The following is a 24,977-nucleotide window of genomic DNA, read 5'->3' on the forward strand; positions in this document are numbered from 1 at the left end:
CCCAGTTGGGATACTGATACTGTAGACATGAGCTTCTAAGATTGATCATAGCCTTGGCAGAAAGTTATAAACGTTGTTAAGTTTTCACCTTAAAATTGAGATGGAGGATTGCATCTACCATGGTAACTTGATTGAATACTGGATAAGTTGAATGGAACTTGCCTGAGTACTGAACGCTTAATACAAAATGCAAAATTACCATTGCTTTTACTTTTATTTTGTTTTTGATTTTGATTTTATTTTGTTGTTGTTATACCCTGCCTTTCTATAAACTATTCTGGGTGGCTTACAATAAAAAAAATAAAGCAAAACACAATAATAAAAACAAGATATCCATAGAACTAAAAACACTTTTAAAGACTAAAAAAGGCAGTGGAGCAAAAAGCAGTTTAAAACAACTTAAAGATGATAACCCACCAAAGTTTGCTGAGATAAAACAATTTTCACTGCCCATTTAAAAGTGAGTAGTAAGAACATAAGAAGAGCCCTGCTGGATCAGACCGAGGGTCCATCTAGTCCAGCACTCTGTTCACACAGTGGCCGACCAGCCATTGGCCAGGGATGAACAAGCAGGACATGGTGCAACAGCACCCTCCCACCCAGTAAAAGCGCCAGGTGGACATTACTTCGGAAAACCATTCTGGATCTTGGGTGCCACCACTGAAAAGCACCCACCCACCTCTCCAGTGCCCACCTGCCATATTTCTGACAGCAGGACTTTAAGTGAATTCTGGAAACAAATTGGCAGCCAGTTAATCTGTCTTATGTATGACAGCGGCAGGCTATTTGTGGCCCTCCAGATGTTTGGCCTACAATTCCCATCAACCCCAGCTGTCATTGTCAATGGTTGGGAATGATGAGAGTTGTAGTCCAACAACATCTGCAGGCAACAGCTTCCCACCCTTGGTTTAGTCTGCAGTCCACAATCTGTGTAGTTCAGAGAAATCTCACTGAGCTCAATTTGACAGCTTGGAATAAATAGCTTGCTGCTTATGGTGATTACATTCTTAGTCTTACTTGAGCTACTGTGTCAGTAGTCTTGCTTGACTCTCTCTTGTTGACTCTGAAATAGTCAGACTTTAAAAAAATTGGTTGTGTCTGTCAAAATGGAATTTTAGGTTTTATGTAAGCTGCGCCATTCAGACTGGGAGGTAAAGAGGGTACATGAAGAACTTTAAAAGGGTTGTTCTGGAGTATTTAATTACACAAGAATGTAGTAAGTGAAAAGATTAAAAGAAAGTCCAAATATTTATGAAAGGCATGCTGTGGAAGCAACTTACGCTTCCCTAAATATCCTCTTTGAATCCACGGGAGCCTTTGGAATTCTCTCTAAGAGATGAAGGTGATACAAAGGCAAGAGATGCATGAATTGATGGGCATGAATTGATGGGCATCTTCCTAAGGTCAAGGCCATTGGTGATGTTTGTCAGCTGGTCTAAGCCTGTCACTTGGTGTCTTTGTTAACTTGCAGCTTGGTGGGGGTGGGGCGGCAATCTAGTTCCATATGAATGCAGTGCTACAGCTGTCATTAAATTGGGCGATGCAGTGCCACTCCTTTGTATTCCACTTGCAGATTGCTTTGTCTAGTTCGCATTGTCATTTTATTAGTTGAAACTGGTCACTTATACTGTGGTTTGGATTGATTGGTTTGATGAAAACATTTACATCCTGCCTTTCTGGTGCAAAAGCACCAGACAACAGCATTTTCAAATTATAACTTCGCAAATAATAATAATCCTGATTCAGTAAAAGACAGCATGACTAGGCAAAGCCCATCATGTCCATTTAGAAAAACCACCACGAGTGAGAATAATAATAATGATGATGATGATGATGATGATGATGATGATGATAATAATAATAATAATAATATAAAACAACCAATCATGGTGACAGAGTCAAAAATTCAAAACAGAGCACAAAACATTATTTGTCACTTACATGGGGCAAAGTGTTCCATAACTCTTTTGTTATTTTTACATTTCTTTTCCTAGGTTTTACAATGTATGTTTTAAACTTTGTAAGACCGCCTTGATGCCCAGTATTGGGCAAAAGGCGGGATACTACTACTACTAATAATAATAATAATGGCACAGCTACTGAGAAGCCCCTTGCTCTTGTCCTACTCAACTATGTTGCCACCCTAGACAGGACAATGAGCATTTCTACAAGAGGCATTTAATGTGCGCTTGTGATTCATCTCTCACAGTGGTTTGCGGGTTCTTTGGATGATGTCGTCATTTTCCAGGACCTCTTCTGTGCTTTGCAAGCATTCTGTGAATGGTGGCAGGAAGCCCTGGTGAATTTGCGCAATTTTGTTACACCACAGCACCACCTGGTGGTTGTGTAATGGAATGTATAGAAGGGTAGAAAAAGAAAACCCCTGGAAAAGAACACATGTAAAGCAGCCAATCTTAATCCCACAAAGAATCTGGAAGCAGGAGCCTCAGTAAAGTGGCAGGTTAAAATCCTCATGTAGAAATAACCATAGAGAAAGGCCTCTCCTTCTGATATTAGGGAACAGACAAAATGATGGTTAGAGCAGTATGACAATGTTAACCAATTACTTAGGAAGGTTGTGGGCTCTCCCACACTAGAGTCCTTCAAGAGGCAGCTGGATAACCATCTGTCAGGGATGCTTTAAGGTGGATTCCTGAATTGAGCAGGGGGTTGGACTCAGTGGCCTTATAGGGCCCTTCCAACTCTATTATTCTATGATTCTGTGAGATATCCTGAACACGTGGTTGATCTCATACTACCAAGGATCTTGCCTGCATCCACCGGCTGTACAAATTTGAACATATTCATCACAATGAGACAAGCAGGTGCTAAAAGTACATCCCTAGGATCTGCTGTAACCATGACATCCAAGCTACAGTGGATGTGAGTGACTTTATCCTCAAAGTAGGTGACAAAATTGTCAGAGCAGGCTGTGAGTTAGTTGAACCATGTTTAGCAGGGTCTCATTTCAAGCAAGTGAGGCCAGATTTCTTACAGCAAAAGAGGTTCCAGAAGTGGCATCTTGCATTTAGCTCTGTTGTTGTTGTTGTTATGTTGTTGCTGTTGTGTTTATCTGACTTAGTGGTTTGGCAGTTTACCCCAATTTTCTGAAGAACTTTGTCTTCTAATTAAATACCTCTTTTGCCTCTCTCTGACCAACTGCTCTAAAAAAAACAAAGTTGTCCAAAGGCTTATACTCTGCAAATTGTGATATAGATATTCCTATTGCACTGACGCTATCCTTTCAAACTTATTTTTAATATTTTCAGTTCCGTCGAGCAGAAAGAGAAGTGGCTCACTTCCCTTCAAAGGTACTTCTGTTTTACAGTATTATCCACAATAGGAAATAGAAAGCCTTTTCTATCTGATTTATATTATACACAGGTCAGTTACTTGTTGTAGTTTCCCTACTCAAAGATTTGGTATCGCCAAAAACTGAATCAGTCAAGTTCTATAAAAACAAATTGAAGAGGCTGACATCTGGCTTGGATAGTTGAATTAGGTCAAGCCTTTATGAAATAAGTTCTCATTTTGTGGACTCAAAATTCAGCTACGCAAAGGGAAAAATAAAGTTATGTGGAAAGAATACTTGTAATATTTATGTATTTATTTATTTCAAACATTTATAGACTGTTTTACATCTAAACAAATTCTGGAGTGGTGATGAACAATAGAAGATAAAAAGAATAAAAACACCATATTAAAACTTATAAAGAGTAAAACAACATATTAAAAGTTTTTTAAAAACAGAATACCAATAAAAAACATGCCTGGTCAATCAAGGAAGGTTTCTTGAAATAATGATGTCCAACAGGTGCAGAAAAATGCCATGTGGTGCCTACCTGACCTCCAGAGGTAGGGAGTTCCATAGAAAGGGAGACAACATACTGAAAGTTGGACTCCAGTCAGGTCATAAGTCCATGTGGAACCACCAAGAACATCCCATTTCATGACCTCAGTGACTGGGCAGGCTGTTAAGGGAAAAGGCTCTTCCTCAAGTATTCCAGTCCCAAGTTGTGTGGGGCTTTATGCACTAGTAGACACTTCGGCCTCCAGCGACAGTGATGGATCTAGGAGTACACCCAAACTACGAACCTGATCTTACAAAGGGTCTGAACCCCCTCCAGGACAGCCATTGAGCCTATTTTCTGGACTCAGGAACTACTCACCCACAAGACTTCTGTCTTGCCAGGATTTAGCTTCAGTTTATTAGCCCTCATTATTATTATTATTATTATTATTATTATTATTATTATTATTATTATTATTTATTTATTTATTTATATAGCACCATCAATGTACATGGTGCTGTACAGAGTAAAACAGTAAATAGCAAGACCCTGCCGCATAGGCTTACAATCTAATAAAATCATAGTAAAACAATAAGGAGGGGAAGAGAATGCAAACAGGTACAGGGTAGGGTAAGCAGGCACAGGGTAGGGAAAAACTAACAGTAGAAAGTAACAGTAGAAGTCTGCACAACATCAAGTTTTAAAAGCTTTAGGAAAAAGAAAAGTTTTTAGTTGAGCTTTAAAAGCTGTGGTTGAACTTGTAGTTCTCAAATGTTCTGGAAGAGTGTTCCAGGCGTAAGGGGCAGCAGACGAAAATGGACGAAGCCGAGCAAGGGAAGTAGAGGCCCTTGGGCAGGCGAGAAACATGGCATCAGAGGAGCGAAGAGCACGAGCGGGGCAATAGTGTGAGATGAGAGAGGAGAGATAGGAAGGAGCTAGACCGTGAAAAGCTTTGAAGGTTAACAGGAGAAGTTTATATTGGATTCTGAAGTGAATTGGAAGCCAATGAAGAGATTTCAGAAGCAGAGTAACATGGTCGGAGCGGCGAGCTAAGAAGATGATCTTTGCGGCAGAGTGGTGAACAGAAACCAACGGACTGATGTGAGAAGAAGGAAGGCCAGAGAGAAGAAGGTTGCAGTAGTCCAACCGTGAAATAACCAGTGCATGAACAAGCGTCTTGGCAGAAGAGACAGACAAAAATGATCGAATCCTGGCAATATTATACAGGAAAAATCGACAAGATTTAGCTACTGCCTCAATATGAGGAATAAAGGAGAGCGAGGAGTCGAAGATAAAGCCAAGGCTACGAGCTTCCTTGACCGGAGTAAGCGTAACATCATTGACAGTAAGAGAGAATGAGAGATGAGGAGAAGGTTTAGGAGGAAAAACAAGCAATTCAGTCTTTGCCATGTTAAGCTTCAAGCGACGATGAAGCAGCCAAGCTGAGATATCTGAAAGACATGCCGAGATACGATCGTGAACATCAGGAGAAAGTTCCGGAGATGACAGATATAGTTGTGTATCATCGGCGTACAGATGATATTGGAGGCCATGAGATTGAGTAAGCTTGCCCAAGGGCAACATGTATAAGGAAAACAACAACGGGCCAAGCACCGAGCCTTGCGGAACCCCTACTGAAAGGGGAAAGGAGGAAGACGAGCTGCCATTAGTCAACACGCTGAAAGAGCGACCCGCTAGATAGGAGGCAAACCAGTTATAGACAGAGCCACAAAATCCAAGGTCATGAAGGGAATCTAAGAGAAGATCATGATCAACCGTGTCAAAGGCTGCAGTTAGATCAAGGAGAATAAGAACGGAATAATGGCCTTTAGACTTGGCAATAAGGAGATCATTGGTGATCTTAGTAAGGGCTGTTTCGGTGGAATGCAGAGGACGGAATCCAGATTGAAATGGATCCAAAGCAGAGTTACTAGAAAGAAAGTCAAGACAACGAGAGTAGACCGCACGCTCCAGGATCTTTGAAACAAACGGCAACAAAGAGACAGGTCGGTAGTTAGACAGAGATAGCCTATCAAGAGTAGGTTTCTTGAGAATGGGAGAGACTGTAGCATGTTTAAAAGCAGAAGGAAATGAACCAGAGGACAGAGAAAGATTAATAATATGTAGCAAGGAAGGGAGGATAGCAGGAATAAGATTAATAAAGACGCGAGAAGGAATCGGATCACGAGAACAAGTGGAAGGCTTCGAAGAGCGCAGTATTGTAGACAGTTCATCATCCAGCTCATCACTGAGTTTAGACACTGATCAAGGACTTGCACACCTTCAACTGATTCAGATGTTACAGGGAGTCAGAGCTGTGAATCATCGGCATACTGATGGCATTTGGGTCTAAATCCCCTAATGACTGCTATCAGTGGCTATATAATAGATGTTGAACAACATTGTGGACAAGATAACCAAGGGGCCAAGGAATGTTCACCCAGTGTTATTCTATGAAATCGACCTTGCAGATAAGACTGGTATGACTGTAATACAGTACTTCCAATGACCAGCCTACAGGTATCTATCCAGGAAGATACCATGGTCGAAGGTATCAAAATCCAATGAGATATCAAACAAAATTAACAGAGTCGTACTTCCCCAGTTTCCCTCCTGACAAAAGTCATCCATCAGGGTTACAAAGGCTGATTTAGTCCAGTCAAAACCCAGACTGGAATGGGTCTAGATAAATAGTGTCCTCCAAGAGTGCCTGCAGTTTCTCCAACATGACTCTCAAGTACCTTCCCTAAGAAAGGGGTATTTGCAACTGGCAAGTATTTGTCAAATACCATTGGCATAAATAAATAAATAAATTCTACATAAATTTATTAATTTATTTATGTAATAAATAAATGTAACAAATTTATGTAATAAATAAATAAGCAGGAACCAGTGCGGCCATTCGGTGGGGAGAGCAGGGCGGGGGAGAAATGACTACTCAACGGAGTCCGAGTACTCTATTCCTCAGAACACTACTTCCGTGTCGCCCAAGTGTGGCACGCAAATAGTAATCCGTTAAATGGACTTTTCACACTCTGTGGACTAAAGTGTTGTATGAATGCACCACTGTCTCTGTTCTAGTTTTCTAGATTTACATTTTAAAAAAATCTTCTTGCTTTGACAGTCGCATCAAAGACGAGAAAGCCAAGGACTATCCCAAGAGCATTCCCCTGAAGATTATTGCGAAGGATATTGGAAATTGTGCATATGTAAGTATTCATAAGCCACCTTTTGAGTATGTAAGGACAATGGTTATGCCACTTCCTGGGCAAGCAGCTGTGAAGATTTGAACATTGCATGATTTGCAACATTTATTCTGAGTACAAAATTAGGTATTTGTTTAGAGAACTATTAGTCCCTATAGTGCAGTTCCTCTTCTGTCTTTGGGTCTTTCTGGATGTAACACTAAGCGATGGCTTAGTGTTGCATGAAGGAGTCTCAGACTTCCACGCTTCCTCCTTCCACTCTCCTTGTCTGGTATGGTCATGATATGGTGATCATAAGGTGCGGCTTCTGCTTTTAAAACTAAGCAAATACTTCGTTCCCTCAGGACTCGGGGGAATTCTGGTTTAAACTGTTCAAACAAACTAGGATCAAACCATGATTTAAACTAATTGTGGTTTCGAATAATCTGAGCTCCCCTGAGGTAGGAAGGGGCTAAAAATTCTCACCATTGAAACGGCAAAACTGATCTATGGTTAAAAAAAATGGTTAGGAAAGGTTTGAAGTGCCCTCCAATGGATAGATATTTAACAAATCAGCAATGTCTCTATATTTTAACTAATCCTAATTTTGCTTTGTGAAATGCTATAAAAGATACTGCCATAAACTACTGTCAGACTCGCGTAAGTAAATAACAAAAGCTTCCTATTTCCCTTGTGGGAGCTGTTTGCTACAGAGACGTATTCAACCTCCTGCATGCTATTTTATCTGAGAGGAGTATGTAGGAAACCTGGTAGGCGTGAGGAAGCCCAGTAAGATTTCATCATGCTACCTTGTGTCTTACTCTAAAAATACAATTCTACATGATTGCTGCTAGCAAGCCTGGTCTCTGTTGCCTGCTTTCCCAGCTTTTTCCTTTGACCCAGTTCCAGCAATTGGGATCTCATGTGACCTTGACTAGCCCAGTGTGGCCAATTGGCCCCTGAATCCCTTTCTTATTTTTGTATCCCTCAGGCCCATTTAGGAATTGACTGCAAGGAATAATAATAATTTATTTCTAATCTGCCTCTCCATTTTGATCAAGGCAGAGAACAGCAGTAAATATAAAATACATAAAACTGAATTAAGAACATAATATACATTGTTAAAACATCCTAAAAACATTCTAAAAAAATCCTAACGGGATCAAAGCTATTATTGCTGATCATTAAGAGTTATTAAAAGGAACTCTATGGCAATCCTCTTTCTGCTAAATGACCACATAACAAGTGGAGATTTATTGCGGAGCAGGGTGGTGGGGTGGGGCGGGACCGTGAACATATAAAATATTTGTAGTGCTGGATGGTGCCGACTTGATTTGCCTATGCAGTTGCCTGCAGGTGCTGTGGATTTATTTCTGTACTACTGCCGGCGTGCAAATCACAGTTTGATTCTGCATCTTGGGACAGCTGCCGCAAAACCAACTTGTTCCGGTGCCTAAATTTTTAAATAAGAGTCAATCCCCTATAATCGCAGGACTACAACTTCATAAATAAGCAGCCCTGCTGTATCAGTATATGGATCCATGTAACTACTTTGTAAATTAATTTTGAATACCACTGTATGATGCTGTTTTAAAGAAATAAATCTAGTTCTAATATCCTTTTGCCTGATGTATCTTGAAAATCCTCAGGCAGTGTATAAAGCTATGAACTGTCACCCCTTGGCCACCAGCTCTGGGTTTCAGAGTTATACTAGCCCATGGAAGTTCCTTTTAGATAATATGATGAATAGCCATTGGTAGACCTAGAACTTCTTTAAATGAGCAATTTATAGCATGCTCAATTTATAGCACGCTCGTTACTGGCTGCTCATGGATGTTTGTGGTTCATCTTGATGCCGCTGTAAGCCTCCTGTGCATCTCCTACTCCTTTTCTTCGTTTTAGCATCACAAAATAAACCTCAGAAAACCTTACTGTTCTGAGATATGTCGGGTTTGTCAGGATTTCCTGCCGTGTGCAGAGGAGGTTGCACCATAAAATGCCACTAGAAGGCTCTGTCCCATTGAAATGTACAGGCCATGGGGTTGCTGCTCTCTTCGCTGTGCAATTCTGCTCGTTTCAAACCTGGAAGGAAACCAGGAAGAGAGCCACGGTAAGGAAATGCAATCCCTCCCCTGCCCTGTCTGAAACAAACTTCTCCAAACAAAAGTCAGTAGTACTGGTTCGAGACAAACTGAACGAATGCTCATTTAAGATGACTTGGGAACTGCATCTGTCAGTCATGCGTATGCATAAATTGCACAGTAGTTCAGAACCTTTCAGCTGAATCGCTAGGGACTCCCCAGAACTGGTCATCCTTGAAGTCTAGTGCAGGGGTGCCAGAAATATCACCAATAAGGCAGCCGAATGGCAGATGGATAGAAGCTTCCAAAAATCCTAAATGCTTTCTATGGAGTTCCTCTTCCTTTTCTGCTAGAGCAGCTGGGGTTTTGGGGGAATTGTTTCATTTTATGCCAGAGTCAGGGTTAGCGAGGGAGGAGGCATATGCAATGCAAATTATTTTGCTATGTGCTAGCCAAAGGCAAGCCTTATGCAAATGTGCTGACCTACTCCTGGGTGCCAGATGTCATCGCTTTGGGGAAATGTTAATTTTTTTTGTTTATATTATGATCGTTCAGCTATAGCCTTGGGCAAAAATATATTGCGTTTGAACTCCTTCACTTCAGTTTCCTTTGCAGTTTATAATTTTCAGTGGTTCAGGCAGAACGATATTTTGCAGGGAGCAAACTGGCACGGGGGTTGTGTGACCTGGAAATTCCGTGGCCGACTTTAAAAATTGTTTCGGAATTTAAAATCTGTAGTAGAATTGGACAGAATGGTCTTCGGATTAAAATGTGGCAGTCTTCATTTGACTTTGATATGCCTCTCGTGATGTATCTCTTGGTGCTAGTAAGATATCATTGATAATACTGGAGAAATTGTTTCTAATTTTTAGGTTTATTCATTTATTTATTTATTACATTTTTATACTGCCCAATAGCTGAAGCTCTCTGGGCACCAGCTTTGTATAGAGTTGAAAAGAAATTAGAGATTTAAATTTATTTAAAAACAAGGGAGTCCCTACTCTCCTGGGAGCTCCCTAAATGATATGTCTCTCGTAGGGGTCTTGGTTAAGTTTCTGCACTGATGAGAGAGCTGTTTCGGGGTGGGGTGGGGTGTAGTTGTGGTAAGTCTGATTTCCATTTATGCCCAACACCCCATTGGCTGCATCTGCACTTCACACTGAATGTGTTTTAGTACAGTGTGCCCAAACCGCACTGAGCCTTGGGCTTCCGTGCCCTCCGCTCCCTTCTCCTCCACCCATGTGGCTGAGAGGAGGCCTTCAGCAGCTTTCCAGGTCATCCAAACCGAGAACCGTATGTAATACTTCCTATGGTTAATTTCTACAAGCTAGCTTCAGAAACCAGAGATTAAAGTTGCCTTGTTAGAAATGATGAAGTCGTCTTGTTAAAAAATTAAGCATAGCTAGCGTTCACCATACTTTGTGACACCAGACAACACAACAAACCACACTGTAGGGAAAGTGAAAGCAAACGCTTCTGATCTAGATGTGTGGCAGAGCAGAGGGATTGGGAGAGCACAAGACCAAGGATCATGTGTATGTCACGATAAACTATGGTTTAGGGTGACATGCAAATGCCGCCAGTGTGTCTATTGAATCTGTCGCTATGTAGAACATCCTGAGGATAAGAAAGATAATGTGCTAATATATCACAAGCGGATCTGTTTTCCACGTAGTACATGTTTCCTTATCAGCTAGATGGTAGACATAGACATTACCTCCAAGTTCTAGCTGATATTTTCAGCTGCTGCTGTCCTGTAAAAGCCAAACAGCTTTTCTACATGATGCGTTTATCATGTGATTGTTACTCACAGTTGCTTATGAGTTCTTTAGATGATGTCATGACCATCCACTTTCTCATCTGTGTCTAGCAGCACTTTTGGTGAGTTCTTTTACAGCAGGGGAAATGCGACATTTAATTGTGAAAGTGGAAGAAAGTGTGATTTCCTCTTGTGTAGTTGCACTATTCTGCCATACTACAGTGCTGCCTAGAGGTTATGTAGTGGAAGAGCAGGAAAAGAAATGCTGCTCGTGTAGTGCTCAGATCTCAATTCTGTGATGAAACCAAAATTAGATGCAGCAGTTTAATAGCCGTGTGTAGAAAAGCTCAACATTTCATGCAGTATTGACTCTTTTTAAAGTGCCGTAATTCTAATACTCATGTCCCCTTCTGTCTCTTTTCTCCCTCCAACAGTCAAAAACCTTAACTGTGACCAACAGGGACACAGCCAATGATGTGATCCTCATGGCCCTGCAGCAGCTTGGAATCAATGTGAGCTTTTATGACTTCTTTGTTTTGTTTTTGTTTTTGTTTTGCTTTCAGTCTACTCTAGTCACTAGTAATATGTCTGCCAGTGTCATAAGTTATCTGATGCCTAGTAGAAAACTATAGTACTCTACAAGTTGGGCCATCATGAAAATTCACTGGGGTTGGGGGAAAGAGAGAGAAAATCAACTAGGGTCAGAGAAGGAAATGTATCTGCACTTGGCTCCAGACACCCCGCCCCCTTTAAAACAAAAGAGGCAGTCCACTTCTCTTTTTTTAAAGGATCCTGGAGCAGAGAGGGCAATTGACCACTTGCTTCCTTCTAGCCATCTGACCAGAGCTTGCTGCCTCATCTGCTCGTACCTGTGCTTTGCTCTCTGCTGCCAAGGATGCTTGAACAGCTGGCAGCTGGCCTGATCCCTGCCTGTAAAGCTCTGCTCAAGGCAGGATGCTGCCCTTCTGCAGAGGGGTGCCTTTGAAAGCGCAGATCTGCCAGGTTGACAGCTGACCCAACCCGTGCTTTCGAAGAGGAGGCTGCCCAGCACTGGGCAGAGTCTGACCTGAGGAGTGGAGAGCTTCGGAGGTGCAGACTGTCCGCCTGGTCCACGCGTTCAAGCACACTTATGGCGGAATGTTGCCGGCTGGTCTGGGCAACCGTGCCCCTGCTAGAAAGAGTGGCAAGACTTCTTTTAGATGCCTCCTCCTGAAATAGTTAGAATTTCTTCCCCCGTGCTCTCCAAGCAGAAAAAAACGGGCCAAAAATTTTGGCCCAATTGTTCACTTTTATTAGAAAAAACTGGGTGCAGTTCTCTCATGTGATTGAAAATGAGCAACCATTCCCAAACCATTTTGTGTTCCTCGTCTGTGTGTGGCAGTTATGTGATCCAGGAGGACGGGTCCCAGTAGGCAGCTACTTAACCGGTGGACTGCTTCAAATGGGGAGGGGGGTGGAAGGCTACCCCAGAGTAATTGGGTAGTGAGCACGGCAATTACTGCCCCCTCCCTTCCATGTGTTCCTTGAAATGTGGAGCAGGAGCAAAAAGATGGGTCCTGCTCTTTGCCTCCTTCCCAGCTCTGTTTTGTCCTTGGCGGAACAAGGGAAGTGAGGGCAGATGTACCAAAGCAGGATGCTCAAATCTCTGTCTTGCCTCATCGCCAAAGCTGATCCAAGAAATGGGGCAGGGAAATGGGGCTAGCAGCTAGGGAGCCAGATTTTACCCTGCAGGCTGCTGGTTGTTGGGCCAGTGTTGATTTACCATTCCAGGTTTGTTTTGAAGCAGCTGTGTTTTCTTGGCTCATCCGACTACTGTCTTTCATCGCACCAGGTGGTTTAATGAGCCCAGCATGTGTTTGGGGGCAAGCCCCTCTTTCGTTAGGGTTTTGGATGTGTCAAAATACTATTCTAAAAAAGGGCCTCATGATGCAAAGTCTCTGCAAAAGAACACTGGAAGGACGGGGTGGAAAGGAATGGAATGGAAATAAAACACAAAATGAAAGGAATGTCATGGATCGTTTCTTCCCCTTGCCTTGCTCCCCATTCAATTTCTAGTCATTGGGATTTGTGGGATTTGCAGTGTATGGAAGCAACACCTGACATTCAGCCCTGTCTATAACTCTCTGATGTCATACTATGTCATTTCTGATCAGTATCTCATATAATACTCTACTCATTGCAAATGCAGAGGATGCCTGCAGAAGGCTATGTCAGGTGACCTCTTGCAAAGGGTGGGCTAATAATGTAAGTCATTAGGAATTCTGCCATTTGAGCTCTGTGGCTGTCTGTGACAGCTACATTCAAAGCAGAGATTTCATTGTAAAATTGTAAGTAAATCAATTTCCTATTCATTCTAATGGCTTGTATTTTTTAAAGGGCACTGAAAAGGAGTATCAGTTGTGGGTGAATTCTGGGAAAGAAGATGCCCCGTATCCCCTTATTGGTAAGCTTCTGAAAAGTGTACCCTTATGTATGTTGCTTCATTTGGTGTCTGTCCTCTGCCTTCCCAAGGGTTCAGGGCAGGTTGCAATAGCTAAAAAATTAAACAAAACATACACAATCACAAAACCATTGGGGTGTCAGTGTGGTGCAGTGGTTAGAATATTGGACTGGGATTAGGGAGATCTGGGTTCATATCTCCCCAGTCACAAAGCCCACAAGGGGACTTTGGGCCAGTCACTCAACTTAACCCACCTCACAGGATTGTTAGAGATAAAATGGAGAGGAAGAGGCTTGTGTATTTATTTATCTATAATAGCATCATAGAGTAGTAGAGTTGGAAGAGGCCTATAAGGCCATTGAATCCAACCCCCTGTTCAGCTGACTCTTGAAGGCCTCTAGTGTGGGAGAGCCCACGACCTCCCTAGGTAATTGGTTCCATTGTCGTACTGCTCTAACAGGAAGTTTTTCCTGATGTCTAGCTGGAATCTGGCTTCCTGTAAGTTGAGTCCATTATTCCATGTCCTGCACTCTGGGATGATCAAGAACAGATTCTGGCCCTCCTCTGTGTGACAACTCTTTCGAGAACTTGAAGAGTGCTATCAAGTCTCCCCTCAGTCTTCTCTTCTTCAGGCAAAACATGCCCTGCTCTGTCAGTGTCTCCTCATAAGGCTTTGTTTCCAGACCCCTGACCATCCTCATTGCCCCCACTCTGAACCCCCTCCAGCTTGTCTGCATCCTTCTTGAAGTGTGGTGCCCAGAACTGGATGCAATACTCAAGATGATGCCTAACCAGTGCTGAAAGACAAGAACCAGTACCTTGTGCGATTTGAAAGTTATACTTCTATTAATGCAGCCCAAAATAGCATCACACTGTTGACTCATATTTCTTTATTTATTAAATTTATTTATTAAAACATTTGTATCCCGCCCTATATCACTGGGATCTCAGGGCAGCTTGTAATTCAACTTGTGATCTACTTCTACATTGCTGGATATATTAGAATCCCTAAGCAGTATGTATGCCTCCTTGGACTCCTTGGAAAAAAAGGCGGGATATAAATGTAACAAATAAATTAATAAAAGCAAAAACACAAAAATCAACAGTAGAACAACTCCTTGCTTGCTGAATCTTGGTGTGTTGAAAGCCAGCCCAAAGAGAGAGAGGTTTTCAGCTCTGCCAGGAAGTCTACAGGATCCAAATCTCATGGGGAACGAAGTTCCATAACTGAGCGACAGCTACTGCCAATGCCCTTGTTCTTCAAACTTGGCGCTTGGAAGGAACAGTCAGGCAGGCGCTCTTCGTTGTTCCTGCGGAATAGGCTTTCATTTCAAGAATGCCAGAAGTTCAGAAAAACGGACTTTCCACGCTGACTCCCCTGGCTTTGTTTTTATGGTGTTGAGATTTTGCCATGTCAAGTTGGTGTTATATAAGGCTGAGTGGATCTGAAAAGATGAACGTGCAACTTTTATAGTATCTGCCTATTTTAAATAGGCAATGTTTTAAAAAAACAGTATATCATATCCTAATAAAATCTTTTAGCATCCATTAAAATTCCCATGGAAGGGCGGCTTGTCCTCTTCATGCTGAAGGCGGTAAATGGTTTAGATACAAGGCCCTGGCCTGCTGATGTTGCTGGTCTGGTCTCACTGCTCTCCGCAAACTGCACGGGTAGTCTTCCTTTCCGGCCAAGGTGCTGTCTGAAGTGTAGAATTCTGTAGCAATTTTTTTGCCTTTAATTCACTATTTATTTATTTATTTATTGCATTTCTATACCGCCCAATAGCCGAAGCTCTCTGGGAGGTTTACAGTAATCAAAACCATGAAGACCATTCAAAATATAAAACAAACCGTATACAAGTATAGTATAAGATGCAATATAAAAACACAACCAGGATAAAACCGAGCAGCAATGCAAACATTAATACAGATTTTAAATACAAATTTAAAACAGCAACATCAAAATTGTTAAAATACTGAGAGAATGAAGAGGTCTTCACCTGGCATCTAAAAGAGTATAATGTAGGTGCCAGGCGAACTTCTCTAGGGAGCTCATTCCACAGCCGGGGTGCCACAACTGAGAAAGCCCTCCTCCTGGTAGCCACCTGCCTCACTTCCTTTGGCAGGGGCTCAGGGAAAAGGACCCATGTGGATGATCTAATAATGGGCTAGTAAAATCCAAGCATTTTTTTCCCCTCAAAGCTGTAATGATTGCAAAACACTTCATGGTGCTCCAAGTAATATTGCTGGCAATCTGGCATTGTTTAGAAAAAATTCTGGGGGACCCCTTGGGATTTTAATGTAACTTCCTGCATGTCATCTTGCTCCTGTCTTTGTTCATAAGATTTTGCATCGACAGTTTTGAAAACAGATGGAAGGACTTTGAGTTCACGGAGTCTCCTCCCCTGCAACTCCAGAACATCATCTTCTCTTACTGAAACCATTCCAGGCGCTAAAGAGATGCTCCTGGTGAGATTCCGCCAGGCGCTCAGTGAAGGGAGCCAAGGGTCCTGCTCCCATCTCTGCTGGATCTGCTGTGGGCGTTGCACGTTGTGGCCCTGATTGCTTTGGCATTGTTCTCTGACTGCCATCACGCCCACAAACAGATTGTAGGTTTCATCGCTTCCGAGTACATTGAATGCTTAATCCTCTGCAATGTTTCATTGAAACGAACCGGCGTGCTATAGGCTGTTCTAAGCCAAGGCAGAGCGTGTTTGAATTCAGGTTGTATTGCCTCCTTTTCCCTTTGGGGTCATAAGGTGCCTTGGCTGTGGTCGCTCGATGCATATTTGTAGTGATTTAACAATAATAATAACAATAATAATACATTTATTTATTTATTACCCGACTCTCCCTCTGGATCGAGGCAGGGAACAACACTAAATAAAATATAATACATAAAATTAGTTAAAAGACCATATAAAACCAATACAATATAAAAATAACAATCACATGCACTGGTAATAGGGACATTAGAGTACTTCTCTGCATCAGACCAAACGTCTGTGCAGTCCGGAGCTCTGACTCTGACAGTGGTCAGCCTGATGCTTCTGGACACTCCCAAGCAGGCTCACAACCACCCCTTTATTGCCTGTAACGGCAGCCTTCCCCCAGTCTGGTGCCCTCCAGGTATGTTGGTCTACAACTCCCAGCATCCCCAAGCCCACTATCATATACTGCCTCTCTCCATGGAAGGTCCCCATTAGTGCCATGGCTATTAGCACTTGACAGTCCTATCCACCGTGGATCTAAAAAGCTTAGGTAGAACAGTCCTCCCTCTTCAAAGTCATCTAAGGGCAATGGTCATTTCCACCGGCCGTGGCCGTGAATTTTCATGCTGTAGATCTATTTGTCACTTGCGAGACCAAAGATTGAGTACATATTACAGCTTGAGTTGGATATATTGGATGAAATTCAACGGTGACTTGTGGTTTAGATCACAGGGGGCCAGAAGGTCGATTGGGGATCTTCTGGTGGATTTCTCAGTGGTTTTGCAAGGGTTTCTGATGTAACAATAGCAACAGCAAAATAACATTTCCCATTTAAATTAGACTGCTGACATGAAGAAAGCTTGAAGGTAACCAGGAGTGGGTTTCTGTGGGATAGGAATATGCGCTCAGTTCAGTTCTGGTGCTGAAAACAAATAAGGCTCAGAATGTGCTCAGCGGCCCCTTGTTCTTTCATTCTCATTTTCTCTCACACTCGCTCCCTCTTTCACACCTGGCTGTGGTTGGTGGATCTTGGGTTTCCATTTTTTTTAAAAAAAACACCAAGATCTGACAAATCTGGAGTCTGCCCACCACAGATTTTGAAGGGCTTACTTATGAGGAAAGTTTAAAGGAAAGGAAATCCTCCCCCCGTTCAAGGTCTTGCTTTAGCTAAATAGCTTTCTCAGAGCTAAATCATTAAATATTTTAAAAGGCTGTCAGGTTAAATGAAAAGACCTGGAGCCCGATGCTAAAGCTTACCCTGGAGTCTTGTGAGTCCTTGTCTGCACTCCTCTCCTCATACACTACAGAACATACAACCATAAGGACCTCTCAAACCTGTGCTGAAGATGATCAGGCTTGACATGAGTGCCAAAGTCAGATGGATATTATCTTTTTATTTCTTTATAGCATTTTTATCCCACCATTCAGCTGGAAAGGCTCCCAAAGCACCTTGCAAAGATATTGATGAACTGCATCCTCGAGTAATGAAGGAGCTAGCGGAAGAAGTCAAGAGTCATATATCTTGATTTCAGCAAAGCTTTTGACAAAGTACCCCATGACATTCTGATTAACAAACTAGCTAAAAGTGGGCTAGATGGAACAACTATTAAGTGGATTCCCAGTTGGCTACAGAATCGGACTCAAAGAGTACTTATCAATGGAACCTTCTCAAACTGGGGAGAGGCAACAAGTGGGGTGCCGCAGGGCTCAGTCCTGGGCCCAGTGCTCTTCAACATTTTTATTAATGATTTGGACGAGGAGGTGCAGGGAACGCTGATCAAATTTGCAGATGACACAAAATTGGGTGGGATAGCTAATACCCTGGAAGACAGAAACAAACTCCAAAGTGATCTTGATAGGCTGGAGTGCTGGGCTGAAAATAACAGAATGAAATTTAATGGGGATAAATGCCAAGTTCTACATCTAGGAAAAAGAAACCAAATGAACAATTACGAGGTGGGGGATACTTGGCTCAGCAATACTACAAGTGAGAAGGATCTTGGAATTGTTGTAGATCACAAGCTGAATATGAGCCAACAGTGCGATATGGCTGCAAGAAAGGCAAATGCTATTTTGGGCTGCATTAATAGAAGTATAGCTTCCAAATCACGTGAGGTACTGGTTCCTCTCTATTCGGCCCTGGTTAGGCCTCATCTAGAGTATTGTGTCCAGTTCTGGGCTCCACAATTCAAGAAGGATGCAGACAAGCTGGAGCGTGTTCAGAGGAGGGCAACCAGGATGATCAGGGGTCTGGAAACAAAGCCCTGTGAAGAGAGACTGAAAGAACTGGGCACGTTTAGCCTGGAGAAGAGAAGATTGAGGGGAGACATGATAGCACTCTTCAAATACTTAAAAGGTTGTCACACAGAGGAGGGCCAGGATCTCTTCTCGATCCTCCCAGAGTGCAGGACACGGAATAACGGGCTCAAGTTAAAGGAAGCCAGATTCCAGCTGGACATCAGGAAAAACTTCCTAACTGTTAGAGCAGTGCAACGGTGGAACCAGTTACCTAGGGAGGTTGTGGGCTCTCCCACACTAGAGGCCTTCAAGAGGCAGCTGGACAACCATCTGTCAGGGATGCTTCAGGGTGTATTCCTGCATTGAGCAGGGGGTTGGACTCGATGGCCTTGTAGGTCCCTTCCATCTCTGCTATTCTGTGATTCTATGATTTCTTAAGGCAGTCCCTGCCCGCAGGCTTACAATCTAAAAGACACAACACAAAAGGAAAGGGGATTGGGAGGGAGAAGGAAAAAGAAGCCAATTCAGGCACAACGTTCTTTAGTTGCAAAATTCAGCAGGTCATGGAGTTGACCTTGAACCACTGTGAATGTTTCCATTGCAAGCCTATGCACTGATTTATTTATTTATTTATTTATTTATTTATTTATTTATTTACTGTGGCATTCCTTGTTTATCAAGGGAAAGGAAGGAAATGGCACCTTTCCATGTAGCATTCAGATGTTCTTTTGCAATCCTCAGGTTATGTGTAGAAATCTCCTTGTCATTTTTATTTTCTAAACATGGTTTGAGATGCAAACATCCAAGGGGGATTTTTTAATACATTGTGGAGATTGCCGCAAGTACTTCTGATAGTAGTAGCAGCAGTTGCTGTGATAAATAATAGTGGGCATACTTCGGATGTGCCCTGAAATTGGTCAGACTTAAAAATACTTCACTTTGGCTGGCTTGTGCCCCAAAGCACACAGTGCTGTCAGTATGCATGGCACATCTGTAGATTTAGGGGGAGGTTCTACTACCATCTCTTAGCTTACACTCTGAAATTGGACAAGAGTTTTAAGTTGTTGTTGTTTTTTAAAAAAAACTGGCTGTGAAATAGCGAGTTACCGTTTTAGGAAGAGAGGAAGCAATGTTATTGAGTTATTAGAAGAAATGGGGGTGTGCGGAGATAAATTTGCAAGCTGAAGGAGAATCTAGGGAACAGAATACATTTATTCAAACGACACAAGTACAGTTTTAAGGAATCGATAGCATTGCGACATCCCTCATACGTCTTCTTTTTGTTGCTTGATCTCCACTCGGTGCAAATTAAATTCTCTTCCTCTTTCTCTGAGCAGGACACGAATATCCGTTTGGAATTAAAATGAGCCACGTTCGTGACACTTTGCCTCCGGCGCAGGGATCAAAGGACTTCGTCTGCCCTCTGGACCTTCAGGGGGCCTTCCTGATGGAACAGCTGCCCCGGGAGTTTCAGTGCCAGTTCATTCTCAAGCCAAGTCGTCTGGCCGGCTGCCAGCAGCTGAACGGTGAGTCTCTCCGCTTCCAGCAGCCTCGTTCGGAGAGCGGGGCTTGTTGGTTTCTTTCCGATTAACCCATGTGTTAAGCCTGCATTCTGGAGAAAGGGGGCAAAGGAAAGGGCAGGAGCGCCCTAGACAAGAGATGATGCCAAACGAATTTCTTGTGCCGGGATGCTATGTGCGTCTGTGTCTATGAATGCTTCTCTTATTAAACCAAAGCTTACATGAAATAAAGCAAAGCCATCAAGGAAATGGCAATTTTTTTTCATTATCTAGTCTGTACTTATGAATGACTAGACCTTTTGTTCGAAATAATCATGTCTGACCAGACCTCCAGGTCTCGGGGCACCTAGCTGTCCCCTAGTCAACTGATGCATATATATCCACTCGCACGTATATGCAAGTATTTCTCAAGGCTTACCTACATGCTTCTCCATATACTTGCAATTTATTTATGTCTCCTTGATTCACATTTTTAGCCTGCTCTTGAAGGCCTTGAAGCAACCCTAATTGAAATGGTGGGGGCAGGACGCTTATGCTAATACAGTGGTTTTCAAAGTTTCTGGCTTCTGGAAACTCCTTCCACATTTGACTTATGAGGCAAGGACCCCCTGCATATCTGCCTTGGAATCCCTGTGTATTGCAGAGGGTTCTGGGTAGCGTTCTAGGGTGCACACGCCGTTCATGTGGGACGCCTGTTGAGCCTTATTGTCCCTTCCTGTGACTGTAGCCAACAGCAGGGGCGGGGAACTCCTTTCAGCTGGATATCCGAATTCAGTTTTGGAAAAGCGCTCAAGGGTCATGTCCCAGTGGTGCGCAGGGCCAAACGTAGCAGCATATTTTCTTTTAAAGCTCTTGCTGCCAGTAGCTAAGCCTTAGGAAAGGTGTTTCAATCTTTTAGAATTGGGCAAAAGCGGCAGAAAAAATGGGGAATCGTTAGGGGAAAGTGGGTGGGAAAAAAGGGGCTGGTGCCAGGAGAAGGGGGGTGGCCCTTTGGGGAATCCCAGAGGGCTGGATTTGGCCCCATGGACGGAGGTTGCCCACCCCTGACCTAGAGGAACCACGCCATTCCCCTGCAGTTGCATATTGCAGGGGAAGATTAATTGTCTTAGGGAAGCTTGCATGCTTTTATCACCGATTGCATCATGGCAATGTCACTTCGAATGTACACACACTGAAAACCACCCGATGGTCTGCATCTCTTCGTGCTACTTTCTTTGTGTGCATGCGCAACGCTTTCAAGACTAGAGTACTGCTTTTGTTGAATGGGATCTAAAGTCAGATTTTGACTTCCTTATTTGTTTGTGTGGGGGGAGCAGTGATTCCCCATCCGAGCTTCCTATAATGCCTCTCTGATCCTCTAGTATCTCTGTGGCATCCGCATTCCGCCCCTTCTAAGCCACATTAATATGACACCCCTTTGTCTCTCATCCTTTGCATATGCTTTAAGGAGCTACTTCATGCCAGCTACTCAAACAGAACATGGGTCCTGTTCTCCAACGTTTATCAGGAGTCTGTTCTCAGGAAGCTACAGAAGGGCGCCCCCCCCCCCACCCTGTGGCTGCTCAGTGCTACAATAAGAAGTGGCGCTCAGAATCCACTCAGAGTCCACTCACCGCTTCAGCAGTTTTGCTATAAGAACTCTGGGGATTGTTGCTTTGTGAGGGGACTACAGATTTTTATTATCCCGCACCTCCTTGGAGGAAGCCATGATATTTGTTAGGGTGACCCTATGGAAAGGAGGACAGGGCTCCTGTATCTTTAAGAGTTGCATAGAAAAGGGAATTTCACCAGGTGTCATTTGTATGCATGCAGCACCTGGTGAAATTCCCTCTTCATCACAGCAGTGAAAGCTGCAGGATCCCTGCCCTCTTTTGGTCAAGAAGGCAGGGCTCCTGCAGCTTTAATTGTTGTTAAGAAGAGGGAATTTCACTAGGTGTTGCATGCATACAAATGACAGCTGCTGAAAAACGCTTTTCTATACAACTGTTAAAGATACAGGAGCCCTGTCCTTCTTTCCATAGGGTCACCCTGTTTAAGCTTAGTAGAGCAGAGTCTAGTGAATAGCCTGGGTAGGTCCTATGCTGCAGCATTGCTAAAGCTAAGTAGATGTTGATTTGATCAAAACTCTCAATGGTAGTTTACTGGGATCCCCACTTAAGAGTGGGATATAAGTATAATAATAATTGTTATTTTGGAAGTTTTTAGTGCCGGTGTCTCTGGCTTTCCCTTCTCTTTAGCACACTATACTTCCCAGAACGCGTACAATTGCCTATTGGGACATCTTTTTCTGCCTGTTGAGATGCCACAGCGCAGCTGCCCAGGCTTTCCCAGAATTTACCAGCAGTATATTGGCATAGGAATTAGATGGACAAATGCTTCCAAAATGAAAGCCTATTTCTGTTCGATGCAGACACGCTCCAACTCTGCTTCCTGCAATGTCACCCGCTGGCTAAGTCACAAAAATATACCCAAACAGTTCAGTTCAGTAAAAGGAGCCTTTCCTTTTTGAGGGTTTTGTTTTGTTTTGGGTTTTTTTGCTCCACATACTGAGAGACAAATGCTCACAATATTAATTTCTCAGCAAGGTCTTCTGTATTGATGTTGCCAACAGTTCACGTGATATATTTTATTGCTGCAAATTGTCTAGCATCCAAATACTTATGTAACCATGGCTTACAAGGCAACAGAGCATAGTCAACTGGTCTCCTCAAATCTTAGTAACGGAGGCAAATACTCAGGGGTCGTTGTTTTCAAATTGGGTCCAAAGATTGCCAAATAAGCAAAGCAAAAACCTCTTTTATTTAGAATCTTTGAAATGTTTCTTAATAGACTTATTACAAAGGGAGAGTCTGTGTATGTGGATTTTAAATCTGGATACATATGGTAGATGCTGAAGAAAGGGAGTGCATAGCACTTAAAAAAACTAAACAAGAAATCAAATAAATGGTTCACTTAAATGCTATAATGTACAAGTTCTCGGTTTCTAAAAAAAAAACTAATTAAAAAGAAGCTTTTTAAAGGCATTGATATGGGGTAGAGGAAGTTTGGATGCTTGACACTGGTCATTAATGAGCACTTGACCCTTGCACAGCTATATCCTACAGGCCATTGGTTATCATATCATGCACCATCTAGAAGGAGAATTGCATGATACTGGGCCTGGTTTGCATGCAATAATCCAAGATGTTTTAAAACCTTGGTTTGTTGTGAACAAGCCAACATGTCAGTCCGTGGAGCTTTTTTTCCTCAGGGGCCTCTCAATACACGGGGAAAGCCCTGTGGTGGCTGTGGATCTCTGCCACATTGGTTAGACGCCACAAGCGCCACTTTGCAGCTTTCCCCCGCGATGCTGAGATTTGAAAAAGCTGGGGATTTACCCCAACTTTTTCAAAGGGTATCTTGACACTGTACTGGCCATGAGTACAAGGATCATGCATTATTATCATAGTTATTAAGAACATTTGTGTCCTGCCCTGCAAACAAAGAGCTCAGCGTGGCATGCATTTTAGGCTCACAACAACCAGAGAATTCAGTTAGGCTGAGGGATGCTAGAGATTGGCCCAAGAGCACCCAGTGAGCTCATGGCTTGAGCAGGGATTTTAATCAGACTCTCCCAGATCCACTTGGAACACTTTTAACTACTACTACACCACACTGACACCGTGCTAATAGTCCTTTAAGAAGCTAGTGTGCTTCAACTCAGATTTGTAGGCCACAGTAGCTACATAGGCTTTGACTTTTGCTGGTTCTTTGTAGTCTTTGCTAGAGGAAAGCGTTCTGTACCCAAAGAAAAGAAACACTTGAGTATTTGTGGGAATAAAACGAACCTTTGTACAGAAAGGATTAACATGCAAAGACAGTCAGTAGGCTAGATTTGTTAAGCAATCATCTTCTATGTACAGATAGAATGCAGCTATCACTAGACATAGTTCCTGGAAAGTCCTGGAAAGGCCTCTTAAACTCCTGTTAGGCATGTACAACATGGAGCCAAATGGTGGTGGTGGAATCAACTCTATGGGAAACAGTTGTGTTCATAAAACCTTCTTCCCCATTTCCAGAACCATCACATCCACTAAAATGGGTAGGCAACTTGTAGCCCTCCAGATGTTTTGGCCTTCAGCTTCCGCCAGTCCCTAGCCAGTCCCTAGCAATGATGAAGAATGATGGGAGTTGTAGGCCAAAACATCTGGACAGCCACAAGTTGCCCACCCCTTTACTAAAACAAATTAAGGGAGTTGCATACTTCCCCCCTCTTGTAATAAAAGCCTCTTTCTTTCCTCAGAATTGAGCCAAAAGCCATTTAAAAGGAAAAGGTCCATTATCAATTGGGCCTTCTGGCGGGGAACAGGTGCCCCACTGGACAATGCGCCGCCATCACCAACTTCTCCCGTATCAGGGAAGCTCTTTGGTCTTTCGCTGCCAGCTATCTGTGAGAATGACAACCTGCCCAAACCAGTCTTGGTAAGTGCTCACATACATTCTGGGTTGATGACTAATCTCTCTCCTCCTCTCTCTCCTGCTCAGTTCTAAACGTAGTCTCAGTGTTATGTGTGCCTCTAAGTTAATGCTGACCAGGTTTCCTTGAAACCATGTTTTGCAAACCCATATCGAACCATGGCTTCTAACTATGGTTGCAGAGGGACCATGGTTACCATGTACTACTGGTTGCAGGCACAGAGCACCCACACAAGAAAGGACTTCCAATTTTTTTGTTCTCATGTGCGTACAAGGTTATGTTATTATCCTATAAAGCCCTAAACAACTTTGAACCAGGATACCTAGCAGACCATGTATTTTATGGTTTTAAATTGTTAACTGCCCAGAGAGTCTCTGTTATTGGGCAGTATAAAAAATTAATTAATTATTTAATTAATGAGGGAATGTGTAACAGTGCAGGTCTGAGACTGAAAGAATTAAAGCTGTAACTAGCCATGAGGTTTTCTTCTAAAATAGCAAGGTGCTGAAGCTTTTCTGAAAGAACCTTGCAGCTCTAATCCATCCTTCTCCAAACTGTTGTCCTCCAGATGTGTTGGGCACATCTGCCTGGATAATGCACATCTGGAGGGCACCAGGTTGGGGAGGGCTGCTCCAATTTGTTGAGTTTAACCACATTGCGCTGCCATTTTTTCTTTAGGACCAAAGGGTCAAATTCAGAATAATCCAGTTCCAAATGCTTAAAAAGGAAATGGAATTCCCAGCACAAACGGTGCAATACAGATAACAAACAAATGAAGTGTATGTGAGATCTGGGT

General features: G+C 42.8%; 1 protein-coding gene across 1 annotated transcript in view; it reads left to right on the forward strand.

Annotated features, from left to right (window-relative positions):
• Nucleotides 1–24,977, forward strand: part of ARHGAP20 (Rho GTPase activating protein 20) — a 99,426-nt gene that overhangs the window by 62,028 nt on the left and 12,421 nt on the right. Inside the window, exons 5-10 of the mRNA XM_063127073.1 lie at nucleotides 3,270–3,311; nucleotides 6,916–7,000; nucleotides 11,251–11,328; nucleotides 13,193–13,259; nucleotides 19,543–19,731; nucleotides 24,008–24,186. Coding sequence (XP_062983143.1) covers nucleotides 3,270–3,311; nucleotides 6,916–7,000; nucleotides 11,251–11,328; nucleotides 13,193–13,259; nucleotides 19,543–19,731; nucleotides 24,008–24,186 — 640 coding nt within the window. The remainder of the gene's footprint in view (nucleotides 1–3,269; nucleotides 3,312–6,915; nucleotides 7,001–11,250; nucleotides 11,329–13,192; nucleotides 13,260–19,542; nucleotides 19,732–24,007; nucleotides 24,187–24,977) is intronic.

Source organism: Elgaria multicarinata, chromosome 5, assembly GCF_023053635.1.
Source record: "Elgaria multicarinata webbii isolate HBS135686 ecotype San Diego chromosome 5, rElgMul1.1.pri, whole genome shotgun sequence".
Classification (NCBI taxonomy): domain Eukaryota; kingdom Metazoa; phylum Chordata; class Lepidosauria; order Squamata; family Anguidae; genus Elgaria; species Elgaria multicarinata.